Source organism: Vicia villosa, unplaced genomic scaffold (assembly GCF_029867415.1).
Source record: "Vicia villosa cultivar HV-30 ecotype Madison, WI unplaced genomic scaffold, Vvil1.0 ctg.000582F_1_1, whole genome shotgun sequence".
Taxonomy (NCBI): Eukaryota; Viridiplantae; Streptophyta; class Magnoliopsida; order Fabales; family Fabaceae; genus Vicia; species Vicia villosa.
The window spans coordinates 136,528-160,729 of NW_026705266.1; the positions used below are offsets into that span (position 1 = coordinate 136,528).

General features: G+C 36.8%; 1 protein-coding gene across 1 annotated transcript in view; it reads left to right on the top strand.

Moving 5' to 3' along the window:
* Nucleotides 1-3,622: 3,622 nt before the first annotated feature.
* The window catches only part of LOC131629585 (uncharacterized), a 30,482-nt gene continuing 9,902 nt past the window's right edge, over nucleotides 3,623-24,202 (top strand). The window contains exon 1 of the mRNA XM_058900364.1: nucleotides 3,623-3,936. Coding sequence (XP_058756347.1) covers nucleotides 3,663-3,936 — 274 coding nt within the window. The 5' untranslated portion in view covers nucleotides 3,623-3,662. The remainder of the gene's footprint in view (nucleotides 3,937-24,202) is intronic.

Here is a 24,202-nt window from a genome sequence, read left to right on the forward strand (position 1 = left end):
TTAGGTTTTAATGTGTAAAAATGATGTAGGATAATATATTGATAAAATTGGATGAATGCCATATGTTAATGTATGAAAAGATGATGTTTTAGACTTAAAATCGAAGGCTGTTAGTGGTGAAAACGAGTAGAAAACAGACTGATACGAATTACCAGTTTTTGGGAACACTGGCAATTTGCGTATGATACGCGTATGGGGATATGCCATACGCGTATGAGAGACAGTCCTAAGGGTCGTACGTGTATGATACGCAGCCCATCCCGTCAGAATACCATCCTTCTACTAGAACGCGTATGATACGCGTATGAAGGGAAGCCATACGCGTATGAAAGAGACAGTACGCGTATGAGAAGCTTTTTGTGAAAATCCATTTTTGCTAAGACGCGTACGATACGCTTCTGGAATTGTGTGATACGCGTATGGGTGTGGTTGTACGCGTATGACTGTGCTGTGTGCATGATTTTACGTTTTGTGATTTTTTGAAAGTTTAATGATGTATAACTTTTGAACCGTTGGCCTGTTTTTTGTGCCGTTTCGAGTATGATGAACTTTATGAGATAAACTATGTGTTTAAATGATGAAATGAGGTGTAACTTTCAATTAATTTTAAATCATGATTTTATTACTTGATGAAAGATGTATTGTACATATAGGTGATGAGATGTGATAATATATGCTATGTTTTAAACATGATTCGTATGATGATTTGTTTGATTGTGTGATGGAGCTTATGAGATATTTCATGTGATGATATGAGTATGATGTGAATACTTTGTTTGTTTTATGGATGATATAGTATTGACATATATGATGAGATGTGACAATATGAGATGTGTTGAATGATGTGAATACATGTTTATTCTTATTATTGGTGATGATGATTAGTGTAATACATGTATTTTCTATAATGATGGTGATAATGATTGATTTGTGATGAATGATGCTGATACTTATACATACTTTTAATGATGATGATGATGATGATGATGATTTTGATGATGATGATGATGATATAAGTACGTGGTGTATGTTGCATTAATTCATAGCCATTTGTTGAGGGCTGAATCCTAATGATGAGGGGATTCAGTGAAAGGCATAATTCCCATTGTGTGGAATTTGTGCTGGCAGGGCCGTATCTGGATGATGTTAGATCGGTCGGTGGGTTATTCCCATTGATGATGTTTGTTACCACATGCATAGAGTCAGTTGCATTCATATGCATGAATTTTATAACATGACATAATGTACTTCATTGTTATGGTTTGGTGATATGCGTTTTGTGGGATGATGAATTATCTGAATATAGATGAATTGGGTGAATAGTATAACTATTGATGTGTTGTTATTTATGATGCAATAATATTTGTTAATTGAGAATGAGACTCACCATTACATTTATGATGCAAAGAATCAGATTGAAGCAAAGATGAAGAACCACGATAGCCACATGCAATGTGAGGTTGGGTCAAAACTGCTTTATCTCTTCCAAGCAGGCCTTGGGCCTCAACATCATGCTGCTTGGAAATACTAAACTCAACACCCCGACCCAATATTATGACCAACAATTGGGCCCAACCCGAAGCCCAAATAATTGTCCATAAAATCATATTTAAAATAATTAAAATTATCGTCTAACGCCACCTGTCCCGCCTTAGATTCCCCTATAACAAATTGCACCCCAATGTTCAGCTACTCAACTTTTTTCATTCTCATTTTCTTAATCATTTTTGTGATTTTTGAAACACCCACCCTAGCTGAAACGTCACCATCACACCCTAAAACCCCTCCCGAATTCCCTGAGTCTTAGAAAGTGTCCAACACTTTTTCTTCATCTGAATCCACAAAAGCCGCCGCCTCTGAGGTTGACTTACATGAAAAAGACCCATCCAATTTTGACACGTTGCCATCAAACAAACCATCAACTTTAGCATCCCCGAACAATATGTTGGCCACATCCTTACTCCAATCCTTGAGGGAATCAGAATATTCATCGGAGTTAGAAGAATCCACCGCAGAGACAGGAACACTGAAATCCTCCACCAAAGTGATGAAAAACCTAACTCCATCAATGGAAACACCTAACTCTTTGGTCAAGAAGGTTAAACATGAGGTTCTAACACAAATCGTGGCCATCTCTAACGTTTTCATATGTTGTGTATTATCATCCGCAAATAAGAACACTCACACCTCCTCTGCTAGAAACCTAAACATCTTATCACCCAAAACATGACATGGTATACCAAAGCAAGGTAACCACACTATCCTTTCACCATCAATATTACCAGGTTCCGATCTCTTGATCGATTGAAACCACTGATTAAGAACCACCTCATATTCCTTTACCAGTACCTCTAACGCCCCTTCCTCACGCTCAAGCAGGAGACATTTATTCGCACCAATAGGAATAGCTTGAATGAGAAATAAGCCTTCAGCATGCAGAGCATCTTGAATGCCGCTAGCCGTCCCATCCATGTCCACCACCCCACCATAGTTTTCTTCATTCTGTTGACATCTTCCAACTGAACATCATTAAAGAAACACAGTTTTATGTTGTTAGCACCACTGATACAGACAACTTTGCCACCACCTCCATATTACTTTTCACCACTTGCGCAAAAGACTTTTCACTACCCTTGACGATGACAAATTTAATCTTGATATCCCTTATATTCTTGTTCTTCACATGAAACTCATCGCTACCACCTTCCAGCCGTCTACCACCAAGCTTCTTCCTCAAATCATCTCCCCTTACCCCCCTAGTCGACATGTTGTCGTCTCGAAAATCTCAGAACGTTAACTCGAATCTTACTCTCCTTCAGAAAAATTCTATCCAACTTGGTATCCAACCGCCTATCATCCTCAACATCAAAGAACCGCACAAACCCATACCTCTTGCCCCTAATGTCTTTCTTGCAGGGGATCACCACCTCATCAACTTCACCAAACTTCGCGAAAACCCTATAAAGATCTCTGGCTAAATATGTATTTGGAAAAGCAGTCACAAAAAAGTAGATCTCCTCTGATTGACATCCTTAGTTCTACCATGGCCAGCATTGTCCCACACTCTATTCCTAACTCTCCGATTAGAAACAATGGACCACTCACCTTCATGTTTCTCTCTTCTCTCTTGTTTCTCTCTCATTTTAGGTGCGGGAAGATCTCGACATTTGATATTAAAATATTTAATAATTATAAACTCGTGAATTAAAGAGTACACGTACCCTTCGAAAAAAGTAGACATCTTTTTTTGTGTGGCATGTTTTCTAAAAAACTATTATGATAAAAGTGATAATCAGATTCTGAATTTGAATAATATTTTGAAAACACTTTTATATTAATGAATAATAATTTGAAAACACTTTTATATTATTTAAATATTTAAAAAATTTCATATATATTTTATGAAGCTATATTATTTAAAAAATTTAATTTGACATAAAATACTTGTTGAAAAACGATTTTAAATGGATTCCCATTATATAACTTTTTGCCATTTGTCATGTTCAATTAATATTTTTCTAAATAAGCTATACAAATTTATAATACAACAAAAATAATATTTTTATAATCTCTGATGTTTCATTTATAAAAAAAATTATAAATAGAGATTCAACACAATATATGTATCAAGAGTAAAACAACATTAATACAAGGAAAGAATTATGGCAAGAAGTGTGATGAAAAATGTTGCTGTGATTATGACAATAATTATGTTCATTTTGGCACAAGCTAGTTATTCTCTTCCGACTCGGCCTATCGCTATAGTGCGTTGTACTGCCAAGTGTGCTGTACAATGTGCAAATAAATTGGATGAGGAACTAAAGTATGTAGAATGTGTTGCTGGATGTGAATTGGCATGCAATAACATATCATCACCAGCTGCATATCAATGTACTACTGGTTGTGCCTATTCAAAACTCAATAGTATTAAAACTGGTATGCTCATACTTTCCCATATATATATATATATATATATATATATATATATATATATATATATATATATATATATATATATATATATATATATATATATATATTAGTTAGTTAATACATCTAAAAAAATATGATAGTAGTGTTGATTTAATTAATGTTGTTTTTAAATAACTTTTATATATATTTTTTCAGTTTTGAAATTAAGCTCTGTTTTAATGTAATTTAATTTTTTTTAGTTAAAACACTTTTTACATTGACTAGTTACTCCAATCTACAATATTCTAATTAGTCAATTTTAAGAAATAAAATTTTACCCATTAAAGTATTGGACAAAGAAAACACTCACTAACTTGCCTCACTATAAATTAATTCTTAAAAATAATATTAACATAATAATAATAATAATAATAATAATAATAATAATAATTATAAAATTATTAAGTTTAAAAATTATTAAATTGACAATATTGACACGTGTGAGCTATCACTATCAAACATTTTATTTTTTCTTCTTTATTGATAAACAGCATAAAAAGCTTGAATTACATTTTGAATGGGCAGATCCATATGGATGCCATTGTTTTCATTTATGGCCATTTATGCCAGTTTATGGACCTGAGTGTTATGGATACAGTTTAGGGCAATTCTCATTGCGCCCATATATCTATTTACATACTCGCAGTGAAAATCCCAAATTATTTTTATAATTCAGATATGCATATTCGAAGACACTTTTTCTAAAAAAATGTGACTTCGCAAATTCGTAGTCACCTGTTTTATTAAAATAAAAAGAAGTGTAAGTCACTCTTTTTTTAGAAAAATATGTCTTCAGATATGCATATCCGAAAATATGTATGAGACAAAATTCATAACAACAAAGCAACAAAGCATAGATTTATCATAAATAATTGATATTACATAGATAGTTCAACAAAAATTTAAAGTTACATATTGTTATTGTTGATATTTGTAAATATATAGTGTTAAGAATATTTGTATATAGAATAGTCCCACATCGACTATATCATGTACTTAGTTGTAATCTCTCTATATATAATAAAGTCTCTGTAGTGATTTACAAAATACACGGTTTATTCAAATTTCTCTTAGTCTCTTGTATTTCAACATGGTATCTAGAGCCTACTGAGAGACAACCCTTTACCGTGCTTTACCCGGTAGACCCACTGTCTTCCGGTGAGAAATTTTTGGCAAACCGTGTCATAACTTCGGTTTGCCTTCCATACATTTCCGTGACTCATTCCGGCATCCATTTTCAAATTTCTCCAGTCACCACCGAACTGTCGTCGCCATCCATTGTTGCCGCTATTGTTTTTGGCGACCTTTTAGCAAACTAATCCTACTGGCAGAAAAGCCTCCCCCGATACGGCCGATCCCGACGATTTTTCGAGCGTCCCACTCGCCATCGTGCAACTGTTCCAGATCTGATACTCATGGCTACTCCTCAGAACTTTACGCCAAACTACGATGATTTTCTCAGGTAGTATCAAAATTATCAGAACTCATATTCTACTTCTTCGGTTGCACACACTGGTAATTCATCTACTTGTCTCTATCAATCATCTACTTGTGGACCTTAGGTCCTTGATTCTGGTGCGTATGACCATGTTACTGGTAATAAAAATATTTTCATTACCCTCTCTACCTCGGGTGTCTTACTTACTATAACTTCTGCCAATGGTTCTCAAACCCAACCTGAAGGGATTGGTACTGTTCAAATTCTACCTTATCTCTCGGTTACTCTTGTTCTCTATGTACCTAATTATCCATTTAATTTACTTTCAGTCAGTCATTTAACTCGTTCTCTTGATTGTATTGTCACCTTTACTAACCGTATTGTTATCCTGCAGGATCGGAGTTCGGGACGGACGATTGGCGTCGGATGTGAGTCTCAAGGCCTTTATTACCTCTCAGTGTCATCTTAGGCTTATTCAGCCAAAGATTCTCCACTTACTATCCATGCCCAGTTAGGTCATCCTAGTCTTCCTAAACTACATAAGTTGGTTCCAAGTTTATCGAAGGCGCCTAATTTACATTGTGAGTCGTGTCAGTTAGGGAAACACCCTCGTAGTCAATTTCCCAATCGAGTGAATAAACGAGCTTCGTCCCCTTTTGCTTTAGTTCACTCCGATGTTTGCGGTACCTCGCGTACTGTCTCTACACTGGAGTCTAAGTATTTTGTCACCTTTATTGATGATTTTTCACGTTGCACGTGGTTATTTTTAATGAAAAATAGATCTAAATTATTCTCTATTTTTGAAAAAATTTATAAAGAAATAAAAACTCGGTTTAGTGTGTCTATTAGTACCTTAAGAAGTGATAATGCTCGTGATTACTTATCCCAACAATTTCAAACTTTTATGTCTAGTAATGGTATTCTCCACCAAACATCTTATCCTCATACACCTCAACAAAATGGGGTAGCCGAACGCAAAAATCGGCATCTCGTAGAAACCACTCGGACTCTACTTCTCCATGGTAACGTTCCACTTCGGTTTTGGGGAGATTCGGTGCTAACAGCATGTTACCTTATAAATTGCATGCCCTCATCTGTCCTTAACGATAGAATCCCTCATTCAACCCTTTTTCCCAATTCTCTACTTCATCAAATTCCTCCCCGAGTGTGGTGTCGTTTTTTTACCTCCCTGTTTCACTTGGGAGGACGGCACGCCGGACCCTTCATGCGAAATTTGGAAGGACAAAGCCGCCCTCGTGGGTTGAATTTTATTTCAGTTCTTCCTACGATAGCACACACACTTTTTAATTATCCTACGAGGAGGAAGGGGAAAAAGATCTCAAATAAACCCTAAGAGTTTTCTAGGTGTGGGGATTTCACCTAATCAGAAGTTCTGGAGTCCGGGAGGTCGGTTATACATAGGGAAGGTTTTAAGCACCCTACATATCCATAGTAATCTATGGGAACCTTCTCTGTGTCTATGTGTTTGTGTTTGCTAATTGATTGGGAAAGTTTCTCCTTTATATTAGGAGAGAGAATTGAATTGAATTGAACGAAAGACAGATGAACTGACTGTTTTTGGTTTTTAGATTAGCTCGCTGAGATTCCTTGTGAATCTCATGCCTACATATCCCTAATGGAAGTCAGAGATTTTTGTAGTTCGGGGAACTAATTAGGGAAATGAATTGATTTTTTTGGTGCCTTGCTTGAAGCTCAAGGTTGAAGCTTTGAATTAAATCTCTGTTTACAGGAAAGAGAAATGAAGTTATCTTTACAGAGAGGTATTTCTACTATTCCACCACAAACATTTAAAGTGACAGAAAAGATGAGTTTGTTTCATAAGAGAGAGACCTTACTTGGTTGTGTGCAAGTATGCCAGTCGCGTGTCTCTTGAATGAAAGAAAGATTCTCAACCAGTTTAGGGAAAGTTGTACAAGTCTGGGGATGTGCCAGAGCATGTCTTTCAGAGTCCTAAATGGGAGAATGTTTGAAATTGAAATCTTTTTTGTTTGTTTGTTTGCTAGGGAGACTCTATTTTCTGCCTTGTATGAGGCCCAAGGTTGTGGGTGACTGCTAAGGAGACTGACTATGGATGACTATATTTTGTGCCTTGTACAAAGCCCAAGGTTGTGGCTGACTTAGTGAGGAAAAGATCCTAAAGGTTGGGAATCTTTTAACACAGGTGTTATACCCCAAAATTTGCCCACATCTTTTTTCAACAGACTTCTATCTAAAAATTAAGAGTTTCATATAATCTTGGATTTTATTCCATAAATATCCTGATTTTATGAATGCTCAGTTTTTAGAATTTTTCTTATACGGTATTTTGGCTCGCTGTTGAATTTATTCTTACACAAACGCCAATTACTGTTTATCATTTCACACACGCTGTTTATTTGAGACTTATTTGCAGATAAATAGTACTGACGCAATTGGTATAGAATTAAATCTTTTTGCAGGCGCAGAGTCCGGGGATTCAGACTATACTGGTTACAAGTAAATTATTATTAGTTTTTTGTTTCCCACTAATTTTTGTACTATATTCTATTATTTTCAAAATCTTTTTCTTTCTCTTTCTTTCAAAATCAAATCCTAACTTTATTCTATACATCTCCCTTTTCAAACCCTACCATACACTTTCTTTCAAATCCTACTACCACTCAAATTTTCCTTTTTTGTACGGAATCATTTCATTCCCCAACGTCTCTATCCTTCTTTTCACTCTATAAATACCTCTCATTTTTTCCATAAAATCTCACATCAAATTCTAACTCATATCTCAAATTTCTACATCATATTCATTCTCTCTTCTTCCCCGGCAAAAATGGCGAAGCGGATGGATACGTGTTTTCTTATGGTCATCACCGTCGTGGTGATAATCATGTCCTTCTTCTGTCTGCATAGTCCTGAAAAATGCGGACCTGGGTTGTTTACACTCCCAATCATCTATATGTTATTATTTATAGCATGGGTTATTAATCGTCATTCTTAAAGTTTGTCATATCTTTTTTTTTAAATAATGTACCGTTTACTCGTCGTACTGTTCATTATATTATGTACTATTTGTACTGTCAGTATTAAATGTCGTACTATCTGTCGTACTATCTGTCGTACTGTTTTTAATTATTAAAATAATATTTTGTGTGTTTTCTGCCAGTTAAATATTTATTTTCTGTGCATTAAATGTTTTTCAGGGTTATTATCGGTAATTTCGCTCGCATACAGTATATATTATTTATTTATTATGTCTGTGTTTTTCTAACAACTCATATAAATAAATTTTCACCATTAACACAACAAAAAAAAACAAAAAGAGAAAAATTAACTTTGACTGTTGAATTTTCACTTTAACTGCTACGTTAATGCCTGAACAGTCAATTGACAGTCAAGCCCGCTGACAGTGCAATTCTCCGTGTTTTGTACCATCAATCAAATCAATCTTTTGCATTTCAAAATTCCAAGATTTTTGTTCTAGAAGTCTTCTGAATATCACATGATTAGCAGAGACTCAGCACTGCACAAAAATCAGGTACGCTTAACTGTCTCCTACACGAACAGTCCCTAACTAGGGTTTTTTGTTTTTTTCAGGAGAACAAGTTTTTTGAGACCTCAAATGGATTTCATGGACTTCCATATATCTCAAAGTACCACCATACAAATTTTCAAACTTCAATTCGCTCAGACGCACAGTCAGCAGCTCAAACAGTCAACAGACGACCAGTTTGACCGAAAAGTCAACAGACAGTCAAAAATGAATTTTTTTGTCAACATCCATATTTTGTCAAAAGATTCATCATTTGATCATTGGTTGATCATAATTCATCAAGGAAAGATAAAAAATCAGCAAAACCCTAAGTTTCAAAATTAGGGTTTTCTCCTAAAAAGTCAACTGAAATTTGACCGGCCATAACTCTCTCCTCGTTCATTCAAAAAAGTCCAAACGAAGCTTATTTTGAAGTAAATTCAATTATCTTTCAAATGCAATTGGTCCCATGGTCATTGGATTCACCATTTGAAAAATATGAGTTTAGACATTACAGGTCATTTTCAAAGTCAATAAAAAGTGGTTTTTTGTCAAAGGCCATAACATCAAGATAACTTCTCCAAATGAAAAAAAGTTTCCAAAGTGGCTTGTAGAGGACATCTTAAGGTTTCTAAAAAGTACAAGAACTCCTTCATATGATAAAAATTGAGGGATTTATGCCTTGTTGAAGTTGGCCATGTTTTGGGAAAATGCATGAAATCACCATTGATCAAAAGTGTTTTTTTTCATAAAAAAGACCAAGTTTCCATGATTCAAACATGCTTCTAACAATGCTAAGGGCCTCCCAGGACCAACCCAAGGCCCATAACATTTTTATTTCTTTTTTGATTTAATTTTATTACATTTAAAATTAAATTGAAAAAGAAATGATAAAGGATAATGTTATTTTGCTTTGATCTTAAGCTAAGGCCACCAAAATGGATTCAACTCTGCCACAAGGAGCTGGTACAGCAGGCCTAGAGAAAGAGAGTGGAAAAATCAAGCCATGGTTGCTTGAATTCAAAGCTTGATATATTATAAAATTCAAAAATTTAACAAAATCATCAATGCATGTTAGCTTAGTTTTTAAGTCCCTCCATGGCCTATAAATGAAGAGGAATGCTTCAGCAACAATAGAGACACGAAAATCCACCAAAGATATAGCCAAGAAACTCACAAAAAACTCCAAAAATATCACATATTTTCAACTTTTTCGTTTTCTTTGTATAAGCTCATATCAATCCAAAATAATCACTTCAATCTCCTTCTGGGCTAATATAGAGTAGGTTCAGACCAATGGCCTCTAACATTTGTACTTAGAACATGCATAATAATATCTCCATATTCCATTGAATTTTCGATTTGTGGTATCTCATGCTATAATCCATTTCAATGTAATATAACGAGTTCTATGAGTTCCTAACATGAAATAGAGAAGATCCAACGTGATACATGTGAGCTTTAAGCCTTGTAACATCATGTGCCATTTTTGAAGCTCTAAGCTTCAATCTCTTCGTTTTGGTACTTGCACGCGTTCTCATGAAGAACTAATACCACCAATGAACTCAAAACATGCTAATTAGTTAATCTGGGTGCTTAGTTGCTTGTCTCAGGTTGTCTTTTGCAGGTTTTAAAAAGCATGGAAAAAAGAAGCAAAATCCGCAGGTAAAGTCGTAGCTGTTTCTGAAGCAAAATCCGCAGGAAATAGGTTAGGGATGATGAATAGTGCATGTGGAAAGTTTGACTTGCACGCGTGGCAATTTCTCTCCATCCTATTCGCTGGTCAACTTCACGTGGGCCCCATCTGAAGCTTTTAAATGCTGACCAATCCAATGATACACTTTCATCTATGTACACCATGTGTCTTACAATCTGAACCACTAGATTAATCTTGCAATACATCCAACGCACCAGACAAGCAGTCCATACCATGGACTCTCCAGCCTATCACACATGATCATTTATTTTCTATTTTCTATTTTATTTTATTTTCTTTGCAAAATCAATTTAAAATAATTTAAAAAATCAAAAAAATATAATAAAAATATTGTTAGGCTTATAAAATAATCTATTATTTTTTGACATAAAAATATTTTATTTTTCTTAATAATTAGAATATTTTGTTTAATTAATTAGTATATATTTATATATTGGCTTTTTAATTATTTCAACCAATCAAAAAATCATAAAAAATTTGTTCTTTATATTAAATTTAGTTTATATATTTTAGACTAATTTTGTACATATTTAGAATATTTTTCTCTTTAAGTTTTAATTATTTGTGTAATTATTTGCATAATTATATGTTATTTAACTTAATAATTTCAAAACAACTTTCAAAAATTCCAAAAAAATTAGCTTTATTTTAAAATTAATTAATAAGCATTTTGAATATATTTTAGACTTAATTTTTAGGTTTAAATTTTATTTCCACCTTTTTCTCTTTTTAATTAAATTAATCATGCGTTAATTATAATTAAAATCAATCATACAAAAATCCAAAAATATTTCTTTTATCTTATTGCAATTTAAATTCCTAGATAAGTGTATAGGTTGTCAAATTCATGTAAATACTGTCGTTTACATTTCTCGCACAATCGATGTAATAGCTTAGATTTATTTTCCGCATTTTACATTCCCGCATTTTAATTTCTGTACATATAAAACTGCGTGTATGTCAAAGATATAAAATTGAAGCGTTAGGTCACTAACTTCAAAGATAAAATATCTGAATCAAAACACAATCACACTTGCACCTCTTAGGGTAATCCCTCTTTTACTCTTTTCAAAATCAAAATCTAATTTTACTGTTTCAAATGCAAAATCGAACTTTCGTTTACATCTGGTGAAAGGAGAATTTTCTAAAGGAAATAGGAAAAGACCTTATAACTCAGGGTAGACCCCCTAATTGCTTGCTCAAATCAAACAAACAAATGTCTCATATACCTTTTCTTTTAAAAATAAAACTTTCAAAAAAAGACAATACTTGGTATATATCCAAACAAGGATCATTACGAAGTTAACGTTCTTTTTTTCAAAATATTTTTCGAAAGATAAAACACTTTGTATACATCCGCACAAGGATCATTACAAAGTCAATTCACAAAATGAATTTTAAGACCACATACAAGCATTTCAAGGCAAGACAAATGATTTAAACAAGTGAGCTAAGCAATTAAGAGCCCATGGATAACCATGGATACAAAGGGTGCTAACACCTTCCCTTTGTATAACCTACCCCCTTACCCAAAATCTCTTAAAGGTCTTTTTCTGTTTCTTTTATAAACCTTTCCTTAATTGGATAAAATAAAAGTCGGTGGCGACTCTCTGATTTTCAAAAAACACAAAAGCAAAAAAAGAAGAGTGTCAGTTCGTATATCTCTCCACGAGAGGTATGGTAAAAAACCGAGGGCGACAGAACTGGCGACTCTGCTGGGGAAATACTTTCTAAAAACAAAATGTTTTCAAAAGGTGTTACCTTAGAGTTTAGATCACTTCGATGTTTTCAATTGCTTGACTTGATTGCTCTATTTTTCAAAGGTTTGTTTGGGTATTTGCTTGTGTGAAAGATTCTAACCCGAATCTCGAGATACCTTAAGTATGTGACAATAGACCAAGGAAACTGTACGGCATGTACCAATATGGTTGATCTGGTAGTCACCGTTAGTGCGACACTTTGGTTTATACTGATATCCCTTGAAAACGATCAAGGAGTATGTTAGGCTTCTGAAATGTCATTAAACACTAATTTGTCTTAGAACCTTTTAGTTGAACTTGACTTGTGGCCTATTAAGTGACTAGCTTTGAAATTGATCGAAGTTAGTTATCCTCGAGGAATATTTTGATCGGTCGTCCGAGCGCCGTATTGAGATGTTGTCTCCAAGGATCATAGAACCCGAATACTATTCTAGGACAGGTTTTAACCAACTCAACTTCAGTGGGGAGGGTATCACCTATCAACCTCATGCAAGCCTTTAAACCTAAGGCTATTGTTTGATTTGTTTGTGTGTGCCACATGTTTGACATCATGACATCATAAGCATCATAAGCATATCATTTTCTCACTAATCATTTCAAGGATCGAAGAGTTTACCTTTGTTCTATTATTGCAGGTAATGGCTCCCGCTACCAGAGATTACATCCGAATCAACATCTCAACAGTACCATCTGAACTTAAGGACTTAATATCAGATTTTCCCAGGAATGCTCAATTCACCGAAAAGCACGGTCACCTACTCCATTTGGTTACCTCAAAATTTGAAGAAGACATGATACGGGTCCTGTTCCAGTTCTTTGATCCCGAACATCATTGTTTTACGTTTCCTGATTATTAGTTAGTACCCACCTTGGAAGAATTTTCTGAACTAATTGGATTACCAGTTCGAGATCAATTACCTTTCACTGGTTTAGAAAAGATTCTGAAACCTGAAATCATTGCTGCTGCCTTTGTAACACCCCAAATCTACCCCGCAATCATAAGCGAAAATCAGAGTGCACTTAAAAATATTCATCAAATATGGGATGTCACAATTCGACTTAACCAAAAAACCATACTCATATTGCATTTAACAAAGATACATAGCATTCGGAACAAAACTTCATTCACCACTTACAGCTTAAACTTATAAACATCTTTATTATTCAACTTAACACAAGTTTCACCATGGCATACAATAATCAAGTAATAACGACTAATCCCCCCGAGTGCTACGTATCAGAGCAATGGACACCAACTCGACTTGCCATAAAGCAACATAAAGACTTCACATAAATAACCTCGGACACGACTAATCTTGAGTACCTGCCCATTTCCCATGGTAGGGGAAATATCAGTAAAGGGGTGAGATATCTTACAATATAAAGGAATGCATGATAAATAATATAGGAGATATAGATCATACATAATTTCACCACTTCGCATCACAAAACATCTCACAACAAGTTTCACCATAAAACAACTTATCAATATAATACAACTTTCAAAACGGACACGATGTCATTAATCACATGTTCCAATATACAAGTATGATATTAAATACGTCATAACAAACACCTCGTCATCTCAACAATCCAACACAATTCAAATGCAATTCAAATGCGACTCAAATGTGATTCAAACTTATGCATATGCATGTGGTACCATTGGAGTAAAACTCCCGTCTCAAACAGTTTGCCGTTGGGCCGTCTCAAACATTTGCCACAAGGGCCGTCTCAAACATTTGCCACAAGGTCCGTCTCAAACATTTGCCACAAGGGCCGTCTCAAACAATGCAATGGATGCGACTCAAATGATGCACATCCACAAACACAACTTAAACAACTTAATCAACTTAAACGACATAATCAACTTGAACGACATAATCAACTTAAACAACATAACCACATCAACTAAACAACATCAACTCAATGCCAAGGTTCTATGGCAATAACCGTATCACATTAATTTACCACATCTTAATCACGTCCTCACATCATATCAACATACAACATCTATTCAACGTCATTCTTATCAACATAATACAACTTATCAATAGTGACCATAGAGTCTACAACAACAATGACAAATTCATCATGTTATAGCAACAATAACATTTCAACATATTGCACAACAACAACAAACATCAACATGTTACAACAACTACAACGATTCATCATGTGACAACAACAACAATTCTCTATATTGCACAACAACAACAACATCAACATGTTACAACAACAACAACGATTCATCATGTTACAACAAGAACAATTCATTATATTGCACAACAACAACAAACATCAACAATTCATCATGTTACAACAACAACAATTCATTATATTTCACAACAACAACAAACATCAACAATTCATCATATTTCCAACAACATCAACACATTCATTATATTCCTTAATTCAATTAATCATCATAATACGTTATATTCAATTTCATATATATTGTTAAGTCATCACATGGCATCATCGTCGACTCATACATATCAAATACGCACAATTAATCGCATATAGCATACAACATCTTTATTAATCATGCATATCATCACATACATCATTATCTAATTCATCATAAGGAAGTTACTTATCATCATCTCAATAACATTGTATCATCATAAGAAGACATACATCAAGTTATACTACAACACAATTATGTCAATTCGTCGCAAAGAGTATACCTCATATGTTAACACAACATAGTTCATCACTTAATCCTAATAAACATAATAGGAGAATAGATCATATGAATCACTTTATTGCATCATGATATAGTTCATTGCGTTAGCATTCCAACGCTTCGAACGGCGCCTAAAACGGAGTTACGGATCACAAGTTACATCATTTCAAAGTTTGGAAAAAGTTATGCAAAACAGGGTTCGCGGCGCCAAGAGGGTTCGCGGCGCGAACTGAGCGAATTCAAAAATTCCTAACTTTCTGCCAGACAGTTCGCGGCGCCAACAGAGGTTCGCGGCACGAACTGGCGATTTTAGAAACCCCCAAAACACAGAAAACAGCATACGAAACCCATCCCAAAACCCCTAAACTCAACCCAATCAAGTTGGAAAACACCAAACATCACGAACAACAATAGGATACATGTTATAAACACAATTATAACACCTATTATGGATCTTCTAACATCATAACATCATCAAACATCAATTAAAACACATTTCAAATCATAAATTTGCACATTTGTTCATAAACCCTAACATCTCTACACACAACTTCCATGGAGAATAACATACAATCTAACCCACCATATACATCATCATGCCAACCCTTAGAGAGTAAGAACCCCACCCTTACCTTAGCAAAAGCTTCACTTCAATGGATTCATCCCTCTCTTCATGCCATAACTTTCTTCTCTTCCTCTCTTCTTTCTCTTCTTTCTCTTCTTTCTCTTCTTTCTCTTCTTTCTCTTCTTTCTCTTCTTTTTCCCCAAAATGAGTTATGAGGCCAAACCTCTAAAACCCTAACTCTTACTATCCATTCTCACTAATGGGCTTAACCCACAATCCAATCTCTTATGTCATATTTCTTCCACTTAGGCCCAATTCATAATATTCCTCTAATTAATCAATTAAGCCAAATAACACACATAATTGAATAATCACATAACATCACGAATATTATTCCCAATAATAATCCATAACTACAATTGCTCCTTAACTTAATTAATACCAACTCGCAATTGTATTTCTCCGACTAATTAATCCGACCATAAACTTAACTGCTCAAATCAACATATTAATCCATTACGTTAGTAGAATAATACCGATAAACCTCGACTTCAACTAATTCCAATGAATAAATCCTTGATTAATCTAATTAAATAATTAATTAGATTCGGGGTGTTACAGCCTTACATTTGCGAAAGTCAGAAATTGAGTCCAATTGGGAAACAAAGAGTGGAATCGAGGGTTTGCTTGCTAAGTTCTTAATGGAAAAGGCTCGATTACTACTAAAAAACAGAAGTTACCTAGCTTTTGAGGAAGTTGTGGCTCTTTTGATCTATGGGTTGGTTTTATTCCCTAATCTCGACCAGTTCATAAGTGTGCACATCATCAAAATTTTCTTAACCCGTAACCCGATACCTACCTTGCTGGGAGACATTCTACATTCTCTACACACTCGTACCATGAAGAAACGAGGAACTCTTATGTGCCGTGTACCACTACTGGCTAGATGGTTTACATTACACCTTCCCCGATCAGTGTTGAGAAATGAACAAAGGATGCAATTGTCTCGCAGGATTATGTCTTTGTCTCATTCAGATATCCGGTGGAACAACTTCTTTCAAAGAGACATTACTATCATTGACCATTGTGGAGAGTACCCTAATGTGCCACTCCTTGGCATCAAGGGAGGCATCACTTATAACCCCACTTTAGCTTTGCGCCAATTCGGATATGCACGAAGAAACGGTCCTCACGACATAATTATCCGTGGCATTGTGTTTGACTACAAAGATGATTCCCACAGACATCGACGAAGGTTTATACATGCGTGGGGCAGTGTCTATAGAGTAGAAAGAAAAACTTTAGGGCAATGGAATTCTATTCCTATGGAACCATACCTGAGATGGGTGCGTGCTCATGCTCAGAAGTTCATCATGCCATATCCCGCTATTCTACCTGTGACTATTGAGCCAGAAGTCGAAGGGAGTGAACCTCGAGTTATTCTACATTCGGACATGCCAACTGACCTGGAAGAGCTGCAGAAATCATGGGTTCAACTAAAGGAGGAAAGAGACACCTTCAAAGCACACTGTCAAGACTATGAGAGGAAAGTGTTGGAGCTCACCAGACAACTCCAAGAAGAACAGCAGATCAACACATTCCTGGGTGCAAAGAGAAAGCGTCCATGGGAGACCTGAGGGATCCTTCATTTTTCTTTATTTCTGTTTTGTAAAGCCCAAAAGAGACAAAGAAAAAAAAAGAGAAAGAAAAAATAAGAAATAATTTGTTTAACTAATAAATGTTTGTTTCTCTTTTGTTTTAACAAATCTAAATTCCAAGATCCTTGAAAACATTGCATATGCATTTCATTCATAAACATTGCATAACAGGTTCACATGACATGTTTCTCATCTCCTCGCTGTTTATTTCAGTTAAAATAGATGGATTCCGAAACAACCGTCAAGAATCTCGAAGCACAGAACGCCCAAGTTCAGGTAGCAATTCTGGAGCTAGCAAAGGGGCAACAAGAACTGTAAGCGCTAATAATCAAAAAGAAAAAGAAGCCCAAAGGATCTGCAGGCTTAAGTCACCTTACAAGGAAGGTCAAAATCCCAGTCAAAAGGCCCAAAAAGCCACCGATCCCTGAAATAGTCGGTGAAGGTGATCAAGAAGACAATCACAGCAACCAGGGTTCTGCCAAACCCTCCCTCTCTTCTAACGAAGAAGATTATCATTCCGAAGACGAACAGGGTGATGACAAATACCAGCTGTTGGAAGAACGCATGAAAGCTATGGAGATACAAAAAATACCTGGTTTAGACTTCAATGATATTGGACTTATCTCAGATATTGTTATCCCTCCAAAGTTCAAAGTTCCTGTCTTTGCAAAGTATGATGGAGTTTCTTGCCCAAAACTACATCTGAGGTCCTATGTAAGGAAGATACTGCCTCATACAGCAGAAAACAAATTGTGGATTCATTTCTTCCAAGAAAGTCTGTCGGGTACTCAACTCGAGTGGTACTACCAACTGGAAAGTACAAAAGTTCACACTTGGGAAGATTTGGCTGCTGCTTTCTACAAACAATATCAATACAATGCTGACCTTGCACCAACCCGTACTCAACTGCGGGGCATGTCTATGGCACCAAAAGAAAGTTTCAAAGGGTATGCACAAAAGTGGAGAGATCTGGCTGGAAGGGTTCAACCACCCTTATCTGATCGCGAGCTGGTCGACATGTTCATGGGTACCTTAACTGGCCCTTTCTACAGTCATTTGCTGGGAAGCTCATCATTAGGTTTCACTGACCTGATATTAACTGGAGAACATGTCGAAAGCGGCATTCAAAATGGAAAAATTCAAATAGGCTCCTCCTCTGGTACTACAAAAAGACTCATCAGTGGGAGAAATGAAGTCAATACAATGAACAGTCAGAAAGGTCGCAAAAGTGAGCATCACCAATCTGTAGGGGCAGTTTTGATCTCCGCATCTGCACCTCAAAAAGATCAACCGCCGAAGTATACGCGTCGACCAGATGCACCAAGAAGAAACTTCACCAGAATCAAATATGCCAATCTCTCAAGCATTGCAGCACTTGTTAAAAGCAAATTTGATTACATTGAAAGATCCTCCAAAGAATGTCAACACTTCCTCTCCAAGTTATCGCCCCGATGCAACTTGTACATACCATTCCAACTGTCCAGGACATGACGCAGATCAGTGTTGGACCCTGAAAAATAAAATACAAGACATGATAGATGCTGGGGAAATTGATTTCGATCCTCCAGAGACTCCAAATGTCATCACTGCACCTATGCCAAAGCACGACAAGACCGTTAATGCTATCATAGACACTGTTTATATCTATAATGTGAGATAATTATCAACTCCGCTCCTTGAAGTCAAAAGAAAGTTAATCCGAGCCGGTTACTTTCCAGGTTGTGACCCTGATTGCTTTTATTGTGCACACCTACCCAATGGTTGTGAAAATCTGAAAATAGTAATTCAAAAGTGGATGGATCGCCGTATCATTATGTTTGAAAGACTCCCTTCTATGGACGATTTATGCGAAGTTTTTTCAAACGGGATAAGAATAGAGGATGTCTCAGTGGTTTCTAACATACCATTGAAAATCCCTACCAAAGCTCCTTTCAAAATTTCTGCTGCACCCAAGGTGGCATCTGTCATCATTACCAGTCCAACTCCGTTTCCATACTCCTCAGACAAAGCTGTCCCATGGAGTTATGACACTAATGTTTATGTCCATGGAGTTAAGCAAGACACATTGACTGAAGAGGCCATGAATTTTACTACTCCAACTGTTGATAATATTGTGGGTACTAGTAAGATTACGAGAAGTGGAAGGATCTTTTCACCAGAAATTTCTCCAAATGTTGCTACTAACCCAGTCCAGGTCCCAGTTCCTAATCAAGATATCAACGCTCGAGGCAAAGAACCACTAGTTGAACCAGTTCAAATACCAGTGGAAGTGACTATTGAAGATCCATCAAAACAAGAAATGGAGGAAATATTGAAAATCATCTGCAAAAGTGATTACAATATTGTCGAACAACTGGGGCACACTGCTTCAAAAATCTCAATGCTGTCTCTACTAAAGTATTCAGAAGCTCATGCCAAAGCCCTGATGAAGTTCCTGAAAGCTGCACAAGTACCACAAGAGATTTCAGTCGATCAATTTGAAAATTGTGTTGCCAATCTAACAGTGAATAATGGTCTCGGTTTCTCTGATGTTGATCTAACCCCTACTGGAAAAAATCAAAATAAAGCCCTACACATCTCTATTGAATGTAATGGCACCACCCTATCTCATGTACTGGTAGACAGCGGCTCCTCTTTGAACGTATTACCAAAAGCAGTACTGGAAAAGCTTGACTTCGAAGGAATTGTGTTACAACCAAGCGATGTTGTGGTAAGAGCCTTCGACGGGTCAACAAGAACAGTGTACAGAAAGGTGAAGCTCCCAATCCGAGTGGGCTCTCAGATCTTTGATTCTACCTTTTACGTAATGGAAATTCACCCAGCATATTCCTGCTTACTAGGACGCCCTTGGATACATGGGGCAAATGCTGTAACTTCCACCCTACATCAGAAGTTGAAGTATTCAGTAAAAGGCAAGGTTGTCACAGTTTATGGCGAAGAAGAATATGTGGTTAGCCACCTGAGCAACTCCAAGTATGTTGAGTTGGATGACGAATTCATCGAAACTCCCTGCCAATCTTTTGAGGTGGTCTCTCCAGATGTCTCTACTACCAAACATATTTCTGCTACTCCTTCTACAAAAATAACTCCAACTATGGCTTCTCTCAAAGATGCCAAAGCTGTGATCGAAGAAGGTGGTTGCACAGTATGGGGACAGCTCCTCGATGTACCTTACAAATCCGATAAGCTAGGCCTGGGCTATGCTAATGGAAATCAGAAGAACGATCAAAGTCCTCGTTCTGGAGGATTGATGTCACATTTCATCAGCCAAGGGGTGAATGCTATTGAAGACGATGGAGTGTTCTTGAACCATATTATTCAGCCATATCCAAATGAAGTTCCACTTGTTCCCATGGAAGTTTGGGATACTTTGGGAGAACCAAGCGGCGGGTATGATTTTCTAGTAAAGTATACCGCACCTCAGAGTTCCTTTATTGCTATGGAAGACATTACCCCGACTGGATGGGGTGATCAGTTTGAAGATTGCAAAAGTTTCACAAGTTCCATCACTGAGCAATACCAAGGTCCACCTAGTCCAAAAGAAGTTTGGGATACACTAGGAGAACCAAGTGGCAAGTATGACTTTATGGTGAAGTATTCTGCTCCCCTGAGCTCGCAGATCGCTATTGAAGACATCACCCCAACTGGATGGGACAACCATTTCGAAGACAATATGACATTCACAAGCCCTGACGCTCCTAAAGAAACATGGGAAACACCAAATAATGAGAATGATTTCCTAACACCATACACTGCTCCCCAGAATGCACAAGTCTCCCTTGAAGACATCATTCCAACTGGATGGGACAATCTTATCAGGTATCTCGCTCAGCCAACAGAGGTATCTCAGCCTGGGCTCTCGTATCCAGCAGAATATATTACTTATCCCGAAAGATCAACAGCTCATTTCCCTACCAAAGAAATCAATGTTGTGGAAGATGAAGAAGACAACTGCAACTGGAGCAGCTGGATACTCCCTGCTCACAACAATGGATTGAACAATTGGGAAGCTGAGGATGTGATCTCCTTTGATCAGGAGTAAATGTAATTTCCTGTTTTCGTTGTTTATATTGTTCAAAGATAAAAATGGTTCCTGTACTATCGAACCATGAACTTGAAAGCCGTGTGCCTTGCCCGAAGCACACTGGTCCTTTTTATAAGGGTTTGTCATACCATGATTATGTTCATTCAATAAAATCATGGGACGTTTGCATATTCAAATTTTGTGATCTTTTTTCTTTCTTTGCTTTATTCATTTTTCAAATAGCTATGTGTTCTTAAACACACCCACATAATAAATGCAGATTCACATTCACTCTGGATCCTGTTGATAACGATTCTGCTATTGCTAGTCATGAGTTTGAAAATCCGATCTACCAAACTGAGGACGAAAGTGAGGAAGATTGTGAAGTACCAAGGGAACTTGCAAGGCTGTTAGAACAAGAAGAAAAGACTATACAGCCGCATGAAGAACCAATTGAGGTTATCAATTTGGGCAGTGACGAAGAAAAGAAAGAAGTCAAGATAGGGGCTGATCTAGAAGACAGTGTCAAGCAAAGACTAATTCGAATGTTACAAGACTATGTTGAGATATTTGCTTGGTCCTATGAAGATATGCCTGGCCTTGACACGGACATTGTGGTTCATCGCCTGCCAATCAAAGAAGGTAGCACTCCAGTTAAGCAGAAACTGCGGAGGAGTAGGCTCGATATGTCAAAGAAGATCAAAGACGAGGTTGAGAAACAATTCAATGCTTGATTTCTGAAAGTTGTGAGTTATCCTCCTTGGATAGCTAACATAGTACCTGTGCCTAAAAAAGACGGGAAAGTCAGAATGTGTGTAGACTACAGAGATCTTAATCGGGCAAGCCCTAAGGATGATTTCCCTTTACCTCACATCGATGTACTAGTTGACAATACTGCACAATGCAAGGTATTCTCCTTTATGGATGGATTCTCAAGGTACAATCAAATCAAGATGGTACCCGAAGACATGGAAAAAACAACCTTAACAACACCCTGGGGAACCTTTTGTTACAAAGTAATGCCCTTTGGTTTAAAGAATGCAGGAGCAACATATCAGCGCACAATGGTGGCTCTGTTCCATGATATGATTCATCAGGAGATAGAGGTTTATGTCGATGATATGATTGCGAAGTCCAACACCAAAGAAGAACATCTGGGTCATCTGCACAAGCTGTTTGACAAACTCAAGAAATACAGGTTGCGACTGAATCCGAACAAGTGTACCTTTGGAGTAAGATCCGGTAAACTCTTAGGTTTCATCGTCAGCAGCAAAGATATTGAAGTTGATCCTGCCAAGGTCAAAGCCATTCAAGAAATGCCTATAGCCCGTACCGAGAAACAGGTCAGAGGATTCTTGGGACGTCTGAATTACATAGCCAGATTTATTGCCCATATGACTACTACTTGTGTGCCGATCTTCAAACTATTGAAGAAAGATCAAGTGGAAAGATGGAATGACAAATACCAGTTAGCCTTTGATAAGATCAAAGAATATCTTCAAAAACCGCCAATCTTGTTACCACCAGTGGAAGGAAGACCTCTGATAATGTACCTAATTGTGTTAAAAGATTCAATGGGGTGTGTACTGGGGTAACATGACGAGTCCGGCCGAAAGGAGCATGCAATCTACTATCTTAGCAAAAAGTTTACCGATTGTGAAACAAGATACTCACTACTCGAGAAAACTTGTTGTGCCTTAGCATGGGCGGCTCGCCTACTAAGATAGTATATGCTAAACCATACCACTTTCTTGATCTCCAAAATGGATCCTATCAAGTATGTGTTCGAAAAACCTGCTCTCTCTGGAAGAATAGCAAGATGGCAAATGATCTTAACAGAGTATGACATCCAGTACACTTCACAAAAAGCAATCAAAGGAAGTGTAGTAGCTGATCATCTGGCTCATCATGCAGTGGATGATTACCAACAATTGAACTTTGACTTCCCAGATGAAGATATTATGCTAGTCACTGACTATGAACAACCAGGACCGGAAAAAGGACCCGAGCCAGGATCCCGATGGACTATGGTTTTTGATGGAGCTTCTAATGCACTCGGCAATGGCATCGGAGCTGTGATCATTTCCCCTGTAGGAGGTTATACACCATTCACTGCCAGATTATGCTTCAACTGCACTAATAATATAGCCGAATAAGAAGCATGTATTATGGGTCTCAAAGTTGCAATCGATCTAAGAATCAAACTCCTGGAGGTCTACGGAGATTCGGCACTTGTAATTTATCAAGTCAAAGAGGAATGGGACACGAAGCACCCGAATCTAATTCCTTACAAAGAATATGTGCTGAGTTTGATTCCTTACTTTGAAGAAATCACTTTTGAACATATCCCGCGCAAATAAAATTAACTAGCTGATGCTCTAGCTACCATGTCATCCATGTTCAAAATCAGGTGGGACAATGAGGCGCCGATGATCACCATTTACAGACAGGATGAACCAGCCTATTGCAATGAGATCGATGCCGAAGGAATGGAAGAAAAACCATGGTTCCATAAAGTAAAAAGATATCTCGAAGCTCAGGAGTACCCTAAAGGGGCATCCATTAACGATAGAAAGTTTCTAAGAATATTTGCCGCTAAATTCTTTCTAAGTAATGGAATCTTGTACAAACGCAACCATGACTCGACTTTGCTTCGTTGTGTAAACAAGAAGGAAGCGGAACAGATTATGGAAGACATACACGATGGTGCCTTTGGTACTCATTCAAGTGGACATACAATGGCTAAAAAGATCTTAAGAGCAGGTTATTACTGGTCTACCATGGAGACAGACTGCCATCGTCACTCCAGAACCTGTCACAAATGCCAGATATATGCCGACAAAGTACATGTACCTC